Source organism: Eulemur rufifrons, chromosome 7 (genome assembly GCF_041146395.1).
Source record: "Eulemur rufifrons isolate Redbay chromosome 7, OSU_ERuf_1, whole genome shotgun sequence".
NCBI classification, from domain to species: Eukaryota; Metazoa; Chordata; class Mammalia; order Primates; family Lemuridae; genus Eulemur; species Eulemur rufifrons.
The window spans coordinates 130,263,911-130,282,821 of NC_090989.1; the positions used below are offsets into that span (position 1 = coordinate 130,263,911).

Consider the following 18,911-nt stretch of genomic DNA (forward strand, 5'->3'; position numbering starts at 1 on the left):
AAAAATGCTTGCAATATTTCTTTGTGGTTTTGCAAAAAACATCTTACCTGGATTTCCTATCTTCTGGGAAGTAAAAAGCAAAAGGCTTTAACCACCAGGAATCTTCATATGTAAAGAGATAAAAATCAGAGGATCTGGGCATTGGAGTAGACATTAGATCAGATTTAGTGTGACCACAATCCAGAGATGGAACTTGCTCCAAAATATTCCTAAGAACCAATCACATAGCCTGTACTAGAATTCCTCCAAAGTCAGGAAAATATCTGGAGTGCTCTATTTGACAGAATGTTCTTTTGTTCGTACATTCATTCATATATTTGTTTGATGACAACTTATATCATGCTTTTTTAATGAGCTGGGACTATGCAAAGCACTAGGAAAATAACCATGTACAAGACAGACATACTCCTGGTCTTAAGGAACTTCTGTTCTACTGGAAGTGGAAGACAATAGAAAATATCAAACAGCTAAAAGTAGAACTAACATTTGATCCAGCAATCCCATTACTGGGTATCTACCCAAAGGAACCAAAAACATTCTATAAAAAAGACATCTGTACTAGAATATTTATCGCAGCACAATTCACACTTGCAAAAATGTGGGAACAATCCAAGTGCCCATCAATAAATGAGAGGATTAATAAAATGTGGTATATGTATACCATGGAGTTCTACTCAGCCACAAAAAACAACGGTGATCTAGCACACCTCTTGTATTATCCTGAATAGAGCTGGAGCTCATTCTACTAAGTAAAGTATCTCAAGAATGGGAAACAAACACCGCATGTACTTACCATCAAATTGGCATTAGGTGATCAACACTTAAGTGCACATATAGTACTAACATTCATCGGGTGTCAGGTAGATGGGAAGGGGGAGTAGGGGATGGGTATATACACACCTAATGGGTGTGGTGCGCACCATCTGGGGGATGGACACGTTTGAAATGGGACAAGGGCAATATATGTAACATAAACATTTGTACCCTTGTAATATACTGAAATAAAAAAATTTAAAAAACGAAATAAAATATTTACAAATGTGATGGAGAGTCCAAAATGTGGTATCAAAAATAAGTTCTTATTTATATTATACCTAATAAGTTTCTCAGTTAGCCCTGCTAATACTTTCATGCCACACGGAATAAGGCTTTTTATTCCTCTACATGGTGGCACACCAGATATTTGAGGACAGCTTGTACCTTACTCTCAAACTTTTTTAGGAAAAATGCCTCCATTATTTTTCCTAACTCTTTCACATTTAATAAAATGTTGTAGCCCTTCATTCACCTCTCTGATACTACATACTAGTGTTTTTTTCTTTGTAAATGGCAGTGGTTCACAACCAGTCATTTATGCTCATAATCATATTTGCTAGAATTAATTATATGGCCCCAATATAAATGAAATAGGGGCTTGAAAACTGAGGAGGATAATAATGGATATTTGCTGAGGATTATCTCTACTGAAAATTCCAAATCTCATTTACCTCTCATTAAGAGTAGATCTAATAACACTATCATCTTCCTCATTGTCAATCCTATATATCTACTGATGCTTCCAAATGTAATCACACACACACACACACACACACACTCCCCATATAATACACACATATGTAACATTAATATGGTAATAGAATGGAGTACACTTGATTGAGGAAAGAGAATCAAATGTGTTTTCTGAAAATATAATCCATACAGCTAGATCACAACCTTGCATAACAGAGGTAACATACTTGGTGTTCAGTATCATTCCTCTCAAGCTAGGTTTGCTGAATTCAAATCTTGGTTCTAGCTAAATCATTTCGAGCTGTGTGACTTTGGGCAACTACCTAACCTCTCTGTTTATTAGTATCCTCACTCATAAAATGAGAATAATATTAAAACTTTTGTGGAGCTGTTGTGAGAATTAAACGAATCAATTCATGTAAAACATTAGAGTGCCTAACTCATAGTAAGTGCTCCATGTGTAAGCCATTGTTATTATTACAATTCATTGTGCAATCAAAATGCTCTCTCTTTATTTTCTAAAATCAAGTCAGCCTTTCTTAAGAGTTCACACCATGCTACTTACACTGGAAGGGGGAGGGACAATGTACTTGAACATTGAACTTACATATTGATCTCACACAATCTGTCTAGGCTGAATAATCTCTTTTATGATTTGTTTAAAACCCTATGGAACAGGGATAAAACCATAGGTCTCCTTCCCTTCTTGTCTTTGATCTGCTTCTTCCTCTTCCCTCCCACGGAGCTCAAGGAAGATGACAATTATTCTTAACATTTATTCTGATCTTCCTGGCAGTCAAGGCAAAAAGGAAAACAACTCTCACTATGACAAAGAAGGAAGCATGCCAGTTCCACAAGGAGCTAGCATTAATTTAGGTTTTTGGTGCCCACATATACCTAGATTTTTTTTTTTTTCCAGATAGAGTCTCGCTCTGTCACCCTAGCTAGTGTGCAGCGGCATCATAGATCACTGCAACCTCAAACTCCTGGGCTCAAGCAATCCTCTTGCCTCAGCCTCCTGAGTAGCTGGGACTACAGGTGCACACCACCATGCTTGACTTATTTTTCTATTTTTTATAGAGACACAGTCTCATTCTTGCTCAGGCTGGTCTTGAATCCCTGAGCTCAATTGATCCTCCCTCCTCGGCCTCCCAGAGTGCTAGGATTACAGGCCTGAGCCACTGCACCCCACCTTACCTACATATTTAGAATAGAATCCTTTACCATACTATCATGAAGGCAAAACTCCTAATCTTGTTCTAGTGAATTTGACTCTCTGTATAAGAAATCATATGTATCCCTCCAATTTACCCTGAATCTCAGCCTTCTGCCTATTTAATGTCACAGCTCTGTAGAAATAGGACAGAAATGACATTCAAAAGATTGCAATTGGAATACACTTGTGTCCACTAGGCAATTTGCTACTTCAGTCCTGGCTGTTTTCTTAGGCTGGGGTTTTAAAGCATGAATAAATCCAGTCAGTTTCAGCTCTCTAGAAGGAAAGTTTCAGCATTTGTTTGTTTAATATCTGCAAAGCATTCCAAAAGCATTACCTGAGGTAGAACTTAGAATTGGATTTCCAGTCCCAGAGGACACCACTGTTGCTGCTAGAGTCGGTCTAAAGCCCTAGCATATAACAAGCACATTTGCAGTTAGAGTCTATTAATAAACTGATGAAAGCTCACCAGTTAAAAGCTGAAGAATGCCATTTAATGCTTTCTTTTGGTTTTAATGGACTGAAACCTGTTAAAATGCTGCTAAATAATGAGGCAAATTTTTCTTGTAGTTGATTTTGTAGGACAGGAATACACACACACACACACACACACACACACACACACAAATGGAGAGATTGATTCCAATAGGCTCTGCACCAAAACAGCTGGAATGTAGCAAAACCTAGAGTCTACAGTGTCCAGAGAGCCTCACAGAAAGGCTGGAGACGAAACTTGAGATGTTCCACTCAGATAGAACTTCTATGATTACATTATCAACTTTCCTGGGGCTCTTAAATCAGTGGAGCAAAAAATAGGCACATTTGGTCCACAGACAGAGAAGGCTGGGCATAGCAGAGAGAGGATTAAAATGGCACAACAGATGTCTCAGGGCTCTCGTATCAAGGTGCGTGCTCTGAAGGGCTCTTCTGAGGGCTCTAATGCAGAAAATGGCTTATTGAGCACAAAAATGAAAGAAGTTAGGGGATAGAGTTTTAAAGACTTTCCTCATTCTTTAACTTCCCAGATGGGCTATTTCTATATTTTTGGATTCGTGATGTCAAAACCACCAACTGATGCAGTCATTTCAGAAAGAGTCTGACTTTTGTGACACCTGTCAGGATTTAACTCCACCAGTCAACACTAGCGCTTTTCCAGCTAGAAACATTCATTATCTGCCCCATCCTTTGCTACAGGGTGTCCTTCATGGGCAATGGGTTCCAGACCTCCAGAACACTGTGAAGCTCCCGGTTGGGTCAGAATGTGGCCTCAGTGTTAAGGGCATCTCATTCTTCTGGCTATGGAGACCTCTTTTTGACTTTCTTCCCTGCTTGTCTGGATTTGGACTCACAATCTTCTTCTTACCACTTGAGGATTCCATTCTTTATATATGTCCCTAAAACTTTTTGCTTCAAAAGCATGACTTTGGTGTTTTGAACCTCATACAAATCAGGTTTTAATTCCTGCTTATCTTAGCCACCACTATTGATGTGTCCCTTCCTATTGCTCTGCAACTCTTGCTGTCCTGACTTTTCTATTGCTGTTATTCCAATCCAAAAATAATTAAAAAATAAAATATCACAGTGGCAGTTTTGATTTTCAAAAGATAGCCATAGCAATAGCTCCCACCTCACATGCCCTTCTTACAATGTGACTTTGTCATTCTGTCATCATCAGGTGGCATCTGTCCCTGCTCCCCTTGTGCCTGTCTCAACCAATAGAGTAAGGTGAAAGCATGTTGTGACTTTAGAGGCTAATGCACAAAAGGAAATACAGCCTTAGCCTCGCTGTTGTTTTGTAACCCAGATGCCAATCTGTGACAAAGCCCCTCTGTATGGAGAGGCCACCAGCAGGTGCTCTGGATGACAGCCCCGGCGGGGTTCCAGACCACAGGCAGCATCAACAGCCTGACATGTGAGTGCGAAAGGCTTTGAGATGATTCCACACAACTGCCATTTGACTGTAACACAGAAGACACACTCCCCTCCCCACCCAAGGACAAGCTGCCTAGTGGTCAACCACAGAATCGTGAGACATACTATTATAATAATAAAAGATTGCTTTTTTCAATACCAAGTTTGGTTTGTTTTGCATACACAGATAATTGGAAAAATCATGAAATGCTGAATATTTGGAAGTATTTAACCTAGGGATTTGCAAAGTATGGCCCGTGGGCCAAAACAGGACTGCTGCCTGTTTTTTTTTTTTTTTTTTGCTTTAAATATATTTTTATATATATATATTTTTTATTTCAGCATATTACGGGGGTATAAATGTTTAGGTTACATATACTGCCTTTGCCCCACCTGAGTCAGAGCTTCCTGCTGCCTGTTTTTGTGAATAAAGTTTTATTGGAACACAGACATGGTCATTCATTTACATATTGCCAATAGCTGATTTCATACAATGATGTCAGAATTGAGTAGTGAAAGAGGCAAAAATATATACTACCTGTACCCTTCCAGGAAAAAGTTTGCTGAGGCAGGGATAAACAAATGGTTGGCTTTTCTTTTCTTTCCTTTTTTCACTTTTAACAGGGATAATTACCATTTTGTAACCTGATATACTTGTATCCTATTCAGCTATGTCAAATTTTACTTTTAATTTGCACACTAAATGTAAAGCTACACATACACACATCCATTTGGGTAAAACTTTCATTAAATTAAAAATACACCACAGAGATGCTAAATAGCCATATGTGTGATTTGTCATAATGCTAATGTTGAACTGAGCACACATTGAGGTGCCCCAAAGCAAATATGCTCATCGACCAAACCAGGGAGTGTGACATATCATAGTAAGTGTTTTAGTTTTCTTTCTGGAATAAGAAGATGGCTAATAAAATTGGAAACTCCTATTTGCCCAGAAGCTTACATTGGGTAGGATCTTGATGAAGATAAAACAAAAGCTTTCTTATGTTTTTATGTAATGATAAATGTTCTTAAAACTAACAGCTAAACTGAGTCAAGCCAATGACAAAGAGCCCACAAAAGGACCATGTGTGCTATATGGATTCTAAATGTATTCTTTATTAAAAAACTTTGCCAATCAAGTTCCACTTGATTTCTTTTTTCATTTTTTTTTTATTCTTTGCATTATTAAAAAATCAAATTTCTGCAGGATACAACTAAGAAAAACTATCTGACCCTCCCCTCTTAATTGCAAGTTTGATGGTAGATGGTTCTTTGACCCTTTTGAATAAGGAGAATAATAGTGAACAGAAGTTTTCAATGGGCCTCACAGCCATGACAAATAAAATATCCTCTCATTGTTCCAACCATAGTTATTAGATCAGCTTTTAACACAAAGGCATATAATCTAGTTAGAATCTTGGATTACATTGAGTAAAAAACTGGTTTTCATCTATTGTTGCTAGAGCAAAGCACTTTATATCAAAAACGTTTTTAAGGTCCATTCATCCTTCAGCATAATGAGTACTTCCCCCTGACTAGGACATGAAAATTGATACATATTAGTACCTGGAAATAACTATAAGACAGACATTACATCACTAACATATTTTTCTAGACTATTTAGCAAATGAGAGATTTATGATATATTTGTACTAATAGAGAGATAACTATGATTTCTGTTTCATTTCTGATAGTGTCTATAGAGCAAACTCTTAAAATGGGGATATCAATAACTTAGAAATAACTTTTTACATGTTGTTTTTATTTTTCTGGTATTAGGATAAAAATGCAATATTTTATATGATGACATATTGAAATTTTTAAAAAGCTATATGCACAAAAACTACACTTTCATTCCTATTTAGTTTGACAATTTTGTATAGAAACCTATGAATTCTAGACTACACTATCTTATTTTTAAATATCACTACATAGTGATATAAAATGTCTTAGTGATGTTGGAAGAAGCATGCATTTATGGGTCATGAACCAATCTTTTCTAGGTTACTGGATTTTTAATTACCAAAATTAATGTACTAAATATCACCTTAGTTGCCTGAAAGAATTAAAGCACTTTTCCTAACTGACAAATTTCTAGCAGATAATACATTTCCTGCAGGACTATAATCACTTCCAATGTAGGCATCTTGTGTTTTTATTTGACAATGTTGTATATTCATATAGAAAAATTAACATTTGACTGACAAAAAAAGACTTTCCTCTGATAGAGAATTCTATCATAATCTAGACAGCATTACAAAATCAAACATAAACAGAAAAACCAAAGTTGAAATGGTTTCTCATGCAAATCCTAAATTATCTCCTACAAATTTTATACAAAGAGATCAAAGATGTTGCTTTCCAGTAACACACAAAGCTTTTCTGTCTGGCAATATAATAAAAATAATAGCATGATTTCCATTAACAAAATGAAAACCAACAAAAGCTTTGGCCTTGGCCCTTGACATTATCTTCTCTTACCAGCTTCCAGCCGGTGAGAACCACAATAGGAATGTGAAGAGTATAAAGTGTGGGCAGACACACACAGGAGAATATGTTAACAGGTCCAAGGTCTGATAGGCAAAGACAAGTATTTATAGCAACACTCTTAGGGGCATTTGAGGGTTTTGCTGAAAGAGAGGAACTACCTTGAATTATGTAGCAGACATGGTGATATCAGTTAGCAACCAAAACTGGAGTTAGTGCTAATGAGGATTATGAGAGTATTAAATGTTTTGCTGCCTAATGAGAGACAGCAAGGCAGAGGACATGGAAGGAATCAGAATTCAGTTCAAATCCTACTCTGCTTCTAACAAATTTGTTGATCTTGGGCAAGTTTCTTAACTAATAACTTTTTTTTAAAATATGTAAATTCAAGAATTTGGGTACTTCTAAGAGTTGGGTACTCTCATGACCTTCACAAGTGTCCAGCATAAAACTTTGAAATCGTTTTATCACAACTTCTTGTTCTCTGTCTCCTCCATTAGATCAGTCACTAGAGGATGTTGGTGCTCAGAAACCAACACTCCAGAATGTGGCATTTTGACATGCTAAATTGAAGAAGCCTCAAGGTCTCTCTGACCTTCTCCCTCTCCCCGACTCTCTCTCCCTCAAAGCATAGTAGGATAAAGTTACTCTCTGAAGTTCTTTATGTACCCAAAGTCCAGAACTACCAAAGAAGAAAACAATTACCTCTCGTCCCTTCCCTGAGTTTTGATTAACCAAACCCATAACACAGGAAGGAAGACTAAATCTGTCAAAAAGACTGGACAGACTTTTGTCATAAACCATTGTTTTGTTCTGTGAGTCCAAGAGATTTTGCCCCAGACCACTGTATGTTTTTCAAGCCCACTTAAAATCTCCCTAGTAGGCATTTATTGCCCTTCAATAGAATTCTTCTTCTCCTCACTTCCCATAACCTGTTTTGCCAGGATCCAAGTCCCCATTCTGTCTGTAACATCAAGATGGTATATAAACTTCTGCACCTCGTTGGGGGGTTGAGTTTTCACTCTGAAGTCCCCCGTGTATATAGGTTAAATAAATTTGGATGTCTTTTCTTCAATTAATCTGCGTTTTGTGAGTTGATTTTTCAGGGAACTTTCCCCTTGGCCCTTACAAGGACAGGTGCTACATCTAATGACTAGCAAATACTGAGTACTCACTAAATGTTGACTAAATGAAGCATTTCATCAAAGGAGTTATTTTAGGGATTACATACCCTTGACATTAAGTTTAACATATGCTGGTTAACAATACCTGTGTTCCCTCCACCTCCCTCATAGGAAAGGGTCATTTTAGTTGCTCTAGACTTTCATGGCACTAAATCTGCTATTTCCTCCCAACAAATCATTCCCTAACCTGGATTATATTTTATGTATATGTGTTGTTTTCCCAACCGGACTGAAGATACCTTGAGGGTAGAACTCCTATTCTGCATTTTAGTTTTCATTGATGCAGTATCTTATATATTGTAAAAATATTTGTAGAAGTAAGAGTGGGAATGAATGAATGGATAGGTAAAGGGTTAAATTAATATCCTAAAGTTCATGAGTCAGACTATCGAATCTCTGACTATTTCAGTAAAGGGTGGGAAAGTTTTTCTTTTCCACAAACTCTTCTATGTCATAGGCATAGACATAGAAGAAAGAAAACCATTATTTTTTTTCCTGGTTTTACTTAATTCAATCAGCAAACTTGTAGGGAATGGAAGGTTGGGCAAAAAATAAAATCAGGTCCAAATGGGACAGTATCATTACTGCTACACATTCTGCCTTTACCCTGGATTTTGGCCAGGTACCAAATGTTAGTTGGAGGGTGACTGATTTGATTTTCATACAAGTGTAAAATATTTTCAAGGTTGCCCCCAAACTCAGTTACAGCAAAAGCAAAGCAGACCACAGACTGGCTGTGCACTGGAAGAATGACGTAGACTCTATTCATGGAGTTAATAGGCTTTCTGCCCTCAAATTTAACCCGATACCAATGTTATAACTTAAAGTTGGATACAGTCAGTCTGACTCAATAGAGCTTTTAAAAATGTTCTTCACTCTCATTAGAAACTGAAGTAGCACAGTAATTTAATGATGAATCTGAATGCAATTATGATAATTAAAATAGCAACTTAATTTTACGCTGTCTCTGGGAAATGCTCAGCCCCAATGGTTGCACATTCAAACTCTGAGTTACACTGGTTAATACCTTTGATTTGTATCATAAAGTAGTGAAATGCAATAAAGTTCAATTAGTAAAACTTATGGACTATATGCATTCAAATTGTTACTATCCATTTTGGAATGTGTTCATTTTTACTACTAAAAGAATTACTAGCACTCCTGAAAAGAAAAATAAAATAATACAATATTATTTATTATTTTTAATGTAAAACTGTGCTAGTTGCTAGAATAAAGATGTATGGACTTAAGGTATATGCTCCATCAAGAAGCTAAAAATTTCATGGGGTTGAAAAGCAGGAATATATACCATTTCAATAGGTGCTAGGAACAAGTTTACACAGAAACTTGGAAATAGGAATCAGCCAGATAAAAGCATGAATGGATCTGTACATGTTTCTGTGCACCCAGCCACATATGAATTGGCATACAACATGTGCATTCTTCCGTGCATCAGTATGTTATGCATGGGTTAGGGTGAGGTATAATAAAGGATTGTTTCAGGCAAAAGAACGTATACACCTTGCTTTAAATCCTCAAGTGATTTTTGTTATACTGGAGTTGAGAAGAAATGTGGAGGTCTGGCAGAAATGACAGGCAAGGGCTAGATCACCAAAACGTTCTGACATCATGTTCAGGAGTTTGGAATTCATAGAAGATAATTGCAAGTGTAATTCCTTTTTTCTTTTTTTTGAGACAGAGTCTCGTTCTGTTGCCCAGGCTAGAGTGCCGTGGCGTCAGCCTAGCTCACCGCAACCTCAAACTCCTGGGCTCAAGCAATCCTATGCCTCAGCCTCCCGAGTAGCTGGTACTACAGGCATGTGCCACCATGCCCGGCTAATTTTTACTATATATTTTTAGTTGTCCAGCTAATTTCTTTCTATTTTTAGTAGAGACAGGGTCTCGCTCTTGCTCAGGCTGGTCTCGAACTCCTGAGCTCAAACGATCCACCCGCCTCAGCCTCCCAGAGTGCTAGGATTACAGGGGTGAGCCATCGCGCCCAGCCACAAATGTAATTCTTAATTCAAATCTCTCTCTCTTAGTTTGGGTTTTGTTTTTACTAAGAACTCAGTACAAGCTTTAGGTCTCCCGACTGCAAGAAATGTCCAAATATGTTTTGTTTCACATTTTATGTCTGTTACTAATAGAGATCAACCCCTTCACTTTTCCACATTGGAGACAAATTTTTCTAATTGTCCATGTTTCTACAGGTGCTCATTTGACATTTCTGTCATATTTTATTGTTGTTCAACTCTTTTGTTATATTTAAGATTTCCAACTTTAAGGATCATTATTTTGCAGTGGAAATATTTCATTAAATAAGCTTTTATCTACTCGATCCCCAAGAATGGCATAAAATAGGGAGAAAAATCCTCCATGAACACACCCAAACACCCCATAAACACAGATATTTCCAGAAGTGTTGCATCTGTAGAAAAAACCATGGGGAGTTTTCATTTAATTCTTAAATTTTATCTAGATACCTGTTATGCCATAAATACTGGTTAGGTGTTCAGCTTATTATTTATTTTATAGATATGAAATCTCTGGTTAAGAAAGACAGTCACATACACACAACATACACACATACACAGATGTGCATATGCCTTCAAGGAGTTCAGGAAATGCTGCTCCCAAATATGCCACTTTGGTATGATGATTACTTCATACTGAAGGCCACTGGGGAGCAGCAAATGCAGGGAGAGGCTTTCCCTGAACTCCTCTTACCTGCCTAGGGACAGATCCTCCAAAAGGAACTTAACTGTCATCAAGCCCCTGTCTAGGAATCTCATCAACCAGGGCAGATTAACTCTTATTACAGGAGAAAGGACTGGAAATTGATGCCACACCCAGACAGACTTTGTCACAGGTTATCACCTATTCTTCTGGGGGTCTATTCCTCTTCCCTCCAAATCATTTACTCTGCCCTAAGTTACCCACATTCTTGCTCTACCCTTCCCTATGAAGAGGGTATATAAGCATCTAGATCTCACTTTTTTTCATGTGATGTCCTATGCAGGTAATAAATTTCTGCATCTTTTCTCCTATTAATGACCTGCCATTAGCTTATTTCATAGATTCAATTATCGAATGCTCAGAGTGTAGAGGGAAAGCTTCCCTGCTCTACAGCTGCAGTCCCCAACCCCCAGGCTGCGGACCAGTACTGGTCCATGGCCTGTTAGGAACCAGCCATACAGGCTCTGCCTCTCCCCTCTTCCCCCAGTGTCCCCCCAAACCCGGAAAAAATTGTCTTCCATGAAACTTAGGAACCAGGCCACAGGGCTGCACAGCAGGGGGTGAGTGGCAGGCAGCCGAGGAGCGAAGAACAAAAGCTTCCTCTGTATTTACAGCCATTCCACATCGTTGGCATCACTGCCCGAGCTCCACCTCATAGCCCCCAACCCACTCCCCCTGATCCATGGAAAAATTGTCTTCCATGCAACCAGTCTTTGGTGCCAAAATGGCTGGGGACCACTTCTCTACAGCATATACATGTACACACACACAGGTAAAGAATCAGGTTGTCTTTAGGCTATAATATAAATTTATGTACTAGCTTATCAATTTAGTCTTAATTCCCTTCTTATCTTGCACACCATACACCAACACCCAAACAAAGCTGGATGACAGGTCCTTTAGGAGGTTTATATCTTTACAACCTCACTCATTCATTATGTTGAGGAAGACAGCATGTTCTTGTCAAGATGACGAATTTATTGTGAAATTCTTCTGTGATTCAAGAAGCAGTTTTATGTAACTTATCTAGGTCAAAACTTTTAACAGCCTAATTGAACCAGCAAAATGCTATTCATCATGATTTCCTCATGCACAAAAAAGAACAGGATAGAATATTTTATTTTATTTCCATGTCACCCCTAATATACGGTTTGTCATCACTGATTCATATACAAAGATCCTAAAACCACAATATTCAAATAAGTGTTAACTTTTTTTCCCACTTCTGAATTTCCCTTCTCTTTTTCAATCTCTCTAAAGATCTGCTACCAGCACTCTCTGCTGGCACTTATTACACATCTTGAGTAGGGAACACTTGATAAAATCTCTTTCTTTGACCAATCTGAAGCATGTCATGAGCCAGTGCTAAGAAAAGAAAAAGCACTTTAGGCACAAATGGTCTCATAATGATGCTTCAAATCCTGCACCAAGATGCATGCGGAGTCTTTTATCATGGGAGTGATTGTCCCAGGGAGGCTTTGTTTGGGAAGAATGGATCCGAAAAGAAAGACCCAGGGGCTAGCACAATTTCCATGGTGCTAAGAGGGGCATTTGTACACCAGTGCACCAAATCTCTAACAGCTGATGGAAATGTGTCCCTTTTCAAGTGACTGTATATTACCTCTTAAACTTCAACAGAGCTATAGATTCATAACCCACAAAACAATTTGTGTCTCTTATTTAGAAAAATGTACATTGTTGATTGTGAAGACCTGGTGTAGTAGAATATTTCAATATCTTGCATATAGATATCTATGCATATATATGTGTATAATATTTGTATATATAATATATACCATACTATATTATGTATCCATGTATTATATAAAATATAATACATATATAAGAGATAGATGGCTTTCTGAAGTCAAGTCCAGATTATAATTTGTTATAATTTTCAATATTTGGGAATATTTTGAATTTTTTTGAAGACTAATTAAGAAAAGCAAACTCTCCCTACCTTCCTTATGAAAACAGAAACAAAAGCTAATTCATACTTGTTTGCTTTCCAAACAGCCTTGAGGTTTTTTTTTTTTTTTTTCTTCCAAACTATTCGTCTACCAGCATTATCGGCTGTTCACCATTGTCATGATTTGGCTTCTACCTAAATGAAAAAGAAAAGAAATATGTGCAACTAGCTTCCCCTGGCTCTGGGCCTGGTGCAAACAGCTGGTCCAGCAGGACAATGTGTATGAAAAGAAAGAACTCAGATCGGTGGCCTTGGGATGGATGGACTGACTTTCCCCATGAGGCTTTGTTTCCTTACGTGTTTGTTCTCAGTCACTGGTCATCATTTTCCATCAGATATCATTTTTGTCAATAGAAAAGTCTCTTTATCACTCTAAGTCCCTGAAAAAATCCTGTGGATTCCAATAAACAGGTTGAGTCAATTATTAATCCACAGCAAATAAGTGTTCCTTTGCATTCATAGACTTTCTCAACAATAGATTCAAAAGCATTTCACTCTTGGCACCTTTGAGTCTGATGAGTACAACATCACTGGATTACAATTTTAAAATTAAAAAAAGGAAAAATGAATACAAAGAAGACTGAGTCATAAGAGTGAAAAGTGCAAATTTAAATTGTAATTTAGTGGCTTTATCTGATGAATATATTTGCAATTCACTGAGACTTGAAAAAGAGAATTATGTAATAGAACCAGAGAGAAATGTTCTCAGACCTTGCCAATTAGATGACTAAAGTAAATCCATATACTCAATAGGCTAATTAACTCCTGATTGATAGTCACTGAAGGGCCATTAGAAATGCCAAGTGTTTTTACTTGTGCAACTAGAGAATCTCAAAAAACAAAAGGATGACAACAACAAATTCCCTTAGAGGTTAGACTTGACACCATTTATTAAAACTTGCAACTCTAAAATTTGATGACCAATATCAAAGAATCCCTTATATCAATGAGAGCTATCATTCTCCTATGGAACCATCTGTGCACAACATCTAAAGCTTGACAATTCAAGAAAAAGAAACCCACAAAACTGATTAGTCCAAGTTTTAAAACTGTTTCCTTATTATCTTTTGTATAAAAAGTACTCTATAAACAAAAACTATATAAAATGATTAATCAAGCATGCACTCTCAAGTAGCATGGCATTTAGCAATGGTAGAGGATCAAGACATACAAAAACTGTATTTTAACAAGAATATGATACAGTGGCTAGAAAGGAATGAATCCTGATAGAAGTTCATAGACAGGAAGAAGAAAAGAAAAGTGAGAGTTAGACTTTGAAGAGAGAGATTTAGAGGAACAGTATAATAAACAAAGTTGGAAAAGCTCAGTGTGCCTTTGGTGAAGAATATTGCAGGAAAAAAGTAGAAGAGAAGTTTGGAGTGGGTTGTGATCATGAGGTCTAGCAGGGAGGTACATTGAAGGTTTCTAAATGGGTAATTATGTGATCTATGCACTGTGTAGTACAACTGGACAGTAGAATGAAGGATATTATCATCAAAGCACAAAGGTGGAGGCAGTTGTACCTGCATGGAGGCTAGGGCAATTATATAGGCAAGGCATAGACCTACAAAGCCAGGATATGGGGGGTAACAATGTGTAAAAGTATGAAAGTTGTTTTCCAGGAATGGGTTAGAAGTGGATTCCATTAACTGAAGAGATGCACGGAATGAGATAGAAGAGGCAAAGACAACTAGAAGCTTTTGAATCTGTGAAATGCAGGACTAAAAATAAGACTAGGAAGGAAAGGATGGAGAGAAAGTTGGGGATGATGATCAAGATGAGGACAATTATTTTTTCTTGTTAAATATGGATGCTGGAAAACTACCCACAGAAGTAAGCATCAGGCCATGGAAAAGCTGGTTGGAGCTTGGGAGAAGGACAGAGCTAGAGAATGTGGAGACATCTAAGCACAAGAGATAGTTGACGCCATGGCAGAATGTTGCATTATTGTTCACCAGTGTCTGTTTCCCCTCCCTGGAAGAGAATTATTCTTCCCTGCCCCATTGTAATCATGCTTGGCCATGAGACTTGCCAGTGAGAAATGAGAGGAATATTATGTGTCACCCTCACTAAAAGATTTTAAGAGCCTGTTGATTTATGACCCTCTGCCAGGGAACTGGGGCAACGTCCACACAGTAGTTGCTTCATTAGCTTGGCCCTGTTGAAAATATCACTTTTGCCTGTAAATTTTTCTTTTTTGTAAATTCACCAACCTAACACTTCTCATTAGATCACAAGAACTAAAATTATGCTTGGGGAATGTCCTCTTGCCCAGAGATAGATGAACTAGGCTTTCAATGAGCAGTCAGTGGTTGATCACTGAATTCTACCTTCAGCACACCACTCCAGCATGCACACTGACACAAATAGTGGGAAAAATAAAACAAGGTCATAAAGTTAGTGAATAGCAGCCTACCCCATAGGTCATTTAGATAGGTTTGCTACCCCACATCAGTAAATAAAACTATTATTTGTATTAATAACTAATATATGACTTAGGAATTTAAGAGGAATTATCAATAAAAATTATCTTTTTATCAAGTTTGCAATGGGTATTATGAGTATTCCATATCTTATACATTAGAGAAAATCCCCAAATGAATTTTCCAGTTCAAGTCCATAGCATTTCTTGCCCTTTTCACAATTGTTGCCCAACCCTCTCTGAGGGTTTTCATCTCATGCTTAGCATTTTTCAAAGCAATTAGATTTGGTTTTAAAAAAAAATTATATATAGATACATAACAGGATTTGTTTTACCACATAATTATATTATTTTCATTAAAATAATTTAGTAAAATAAGATTTAATGCATCACTATCTTTTATATATGGATAAGTCCACAAATCACAAAACATCCTTGTGCATTAAGCAAAAGAGTTAATTTTTTTATTATTTAAGAATATATGATCTTTAATTCTATAGTTTTATTTCCCTCTGCTTCTGCCAAGTATTTAACTGTTTAAGCATTCTAGGAAACTATCTCAGAGATTCTTTTTTTTTTTTTTAGACAGTGTCTCACTATGTTGCCCAGGCTAGACTTGAACTCCTGGGCTCAAGCAATCCTCTCACCTCAGCCTCCCGAGTAGCTGGGACTATAGCACATGCCACTGCACCTGGCTCAGACACTTATTTTGTTTTTAGGTTATACTCCTAACCCATATGGAAAAGCAGGCAGTAATAAAAAGGACAAGTAATTGTTTTAAGAAGACTCAAATTTGTCAGCCTTGGTGCCTCCTGTTTATGTTGTTGTACAAATGGGATGAGAATCCATGGAATGGCTGGAGCTTTCTTGGGCTACTTCTCATAGACAGATTGTAGAAATTCCAGTTTAAAGACAGAATTCAACTTAAAACATCTGGTGAGCATGCTCTCTCAGATAGTCTCTCAACCTATATGGCTGTTTTTTTTCTAAGTCCTCATGGATTAGGAAAGCAGTGTCCTTCCTGAGACCCATGGCTTACTGCCTTTGGCTTTAGGATACTTGCACTAACTTTACAGACTGTACCATCCCTTCTGACCTTCTGGAATTTTTTCTAGATCCAGCTTGGAAGGGTGTTTCACCATTTCAACATCATTTACACCCTTAGGTAAGTTCTGGCATGTTTATTTTAGGTGGTTTCTTTTCCATACCCCAATCCAAAATTTGTTACTATTCAATTTCTAAAAGCACAGAGCCTGGATAATTGCCACCCTTTACATTCCAGTCTCTGAGTTGGGGTGTGGAGGTGTGTGTTCATGATGCTCTTGCATATCAAAGACCACACATATAGCCTTTCCTAACCTGACTTAGCAGCTCTACTCATCATGCACATAATATTTTTAAGTAATGTACATCCTTAACAAGGAGTTTTCTTTTACATTTTAAAAAGAAGTCAAGATAATCCAAATATCCATTTTTGATAAAAAATGTCTAGGAGTAGAAAAAATTAGGGGCAAAAAAAATGTTATTCTAACCCTTTATATGAAACTCACCTCTTTGTTCTCCCTACCTATCCCCTTGTTTGCATTAGAAAGATTTCTGCATTTCTCTATGTCAAGTATGGCTTTGGAGTCCCCATCTGTGCCTGATATCTAGGAGCAGAAATTATACTCATCTGCTTTATTACCACTCATTTCCCTACAGCTCCCTCCCCAAATAAAGCAGTGAGTCTTTAATTATTAGACAAAAGACAAATGCATTTCCTATAAGGGTTTACAGTTAAATGAATAAAGTGGCATAATCCAGCTCTTGCTCTGGATACAAAAGAAGTAAATATGACAGCACTTCCTTTTTCCCCTTTAGTATATGGTGGCACAAACTTGGATAAATCAGAGAATCAAAGGGGTGAAAGAAAATGTAGGTAGACATTTTACTCAGCACCTGCACCATGCCAGACCAGGTGTCAGGGGACAAAGATGACAGATGCACTCAGCCTTGGGGAGTACACAGGGTCCTCACGGAGAGAGGGGCATGATGCATCTACTAATAGCACCTGGGTAAAGGACACACAATGTGCCATGGGAACTCAGAGAGCAAATCATTATCCCTTACAGATTCACATGGGTGAAAGCATCATCCCAGATGCTTGGAGGAGCCTATATGTGTAATAAAGTTGTTTTAATCTGTTCTATTTGTGCACTGTTTATAATTTTCTATTTTCATCAGTCATGGACAGAAGATTCTTTTCTAGTTAAGACATTACCATCAGAGATGACACGAACATTTCCTCACCATTGCCATCTGCATGGACTGGAAAACAATTGACAGGTACCAGCCCTTGTGTACTATAAAGTGATTTATTACAGGTACATCCATGAAGCACACAGGATTTCTTTATATGTGAAATTTGAGGACCAGTGGTCTTATATTTAAAATGCCAGCTTAGGGAAACCCCACTGGCTTCCCCTGCTATGAATAAGCTGGCTGTTTGCAGAAACTATCCCAAGGGGCCATTCAGAAGCCATTATTTCACTGTGAAGACTCTGTTAAAAAGAGTAATTGGTATCAATAACACTTACCTGTGTATGTAGAGGGAAGGTTACCCAGCCATAACAAGCCCAGAATCACACAGCCACTACTTAAAACAATGCAGTGTTTGGAATTTATGAGAATAAAGCCTGTCAGTAATAATGCCCTTATTGGGGCCTTCTCGATTCATTTAGCATACTTCGCTGTATACTCACAGTTAAATCAAATCTGCCACGCAGGTATAAGCTAAGGCGCTGCATACAAGATGCAAACGCTACACACTGGAAAGGTTCACTTCTCAAAAAGCGTTATGGTGGACACAGCGTCAAATGCCTTTTATGATTATTGTGTTCCTCTAAAACAGCCATAGGACTCTTTCAGAACGCAAAATCTGGAATATAACTAGCAATTATCTTAATCTCTTAAGGGTATTGGAAAAAATGAGGGGAAACAATCATCATTCTACAGAAAGATGGTTCAAGTGTGAATTAATGTGGCAGATACATAAGTAAACAGACATGGGGTTAGACAAGGGAGGGAACCCCCGAACAACAATGACGAGGACAACAACAACAAAGATCATCGCTTAACCTGTTTTGTCAGAGCTGGTATTGATGGTATTGGTAGTGATGGAGGTGAAGGTAGTCTTTGCGCTGTCCTTGGAAGTTACAGATTTCTGCTTATTTTTCATGGCTTCCAGTGCTTTGAGCTTCTTGGCATGTTTCGTGCCTTTGTAGTGGGCCGCAGCCTGGCTCTACAAAGGAGAACAAAATGAACCATGCAATCAGGCTCATTTCTAAACTGGCATTATCTGTATTACTGCAAATACAGACTCCCTTTCAATAACAGGTACCATTCAAGCTAATTCTGGCCATGGCCAAACAGTGGGGTTCTATTTAGAATGATGCTAGAAAACAATGGGAATCAAGTTCTAAAACCTTAGGACAG

At 37.7% G+C, this 18,911-nt stretch overlaps 1 protein-coding gene across 1 annotated transcript in view; it reads right to left on the reverse strand.

Annotated features, from left to right (window-relative positions):
- ZNF385D (zinc finger protein 385D) overlaps positions 1-18,911 on the reverse strand; it is a 227,308-nt gene that overhangs the window by 68,855 nt on the left and 139,542 nt on the right. Inside the window, exon 3 of the mRNA XM_069473294.1 lies at positions 18,555-18,717. Coding sequence (XP_069329395.1) covers positions 18,555-18,717 — 163 coding nt within the window. The remainder of the gene's footprint in view (positions 1-18,554; positions 18,718-18,911) is intronic.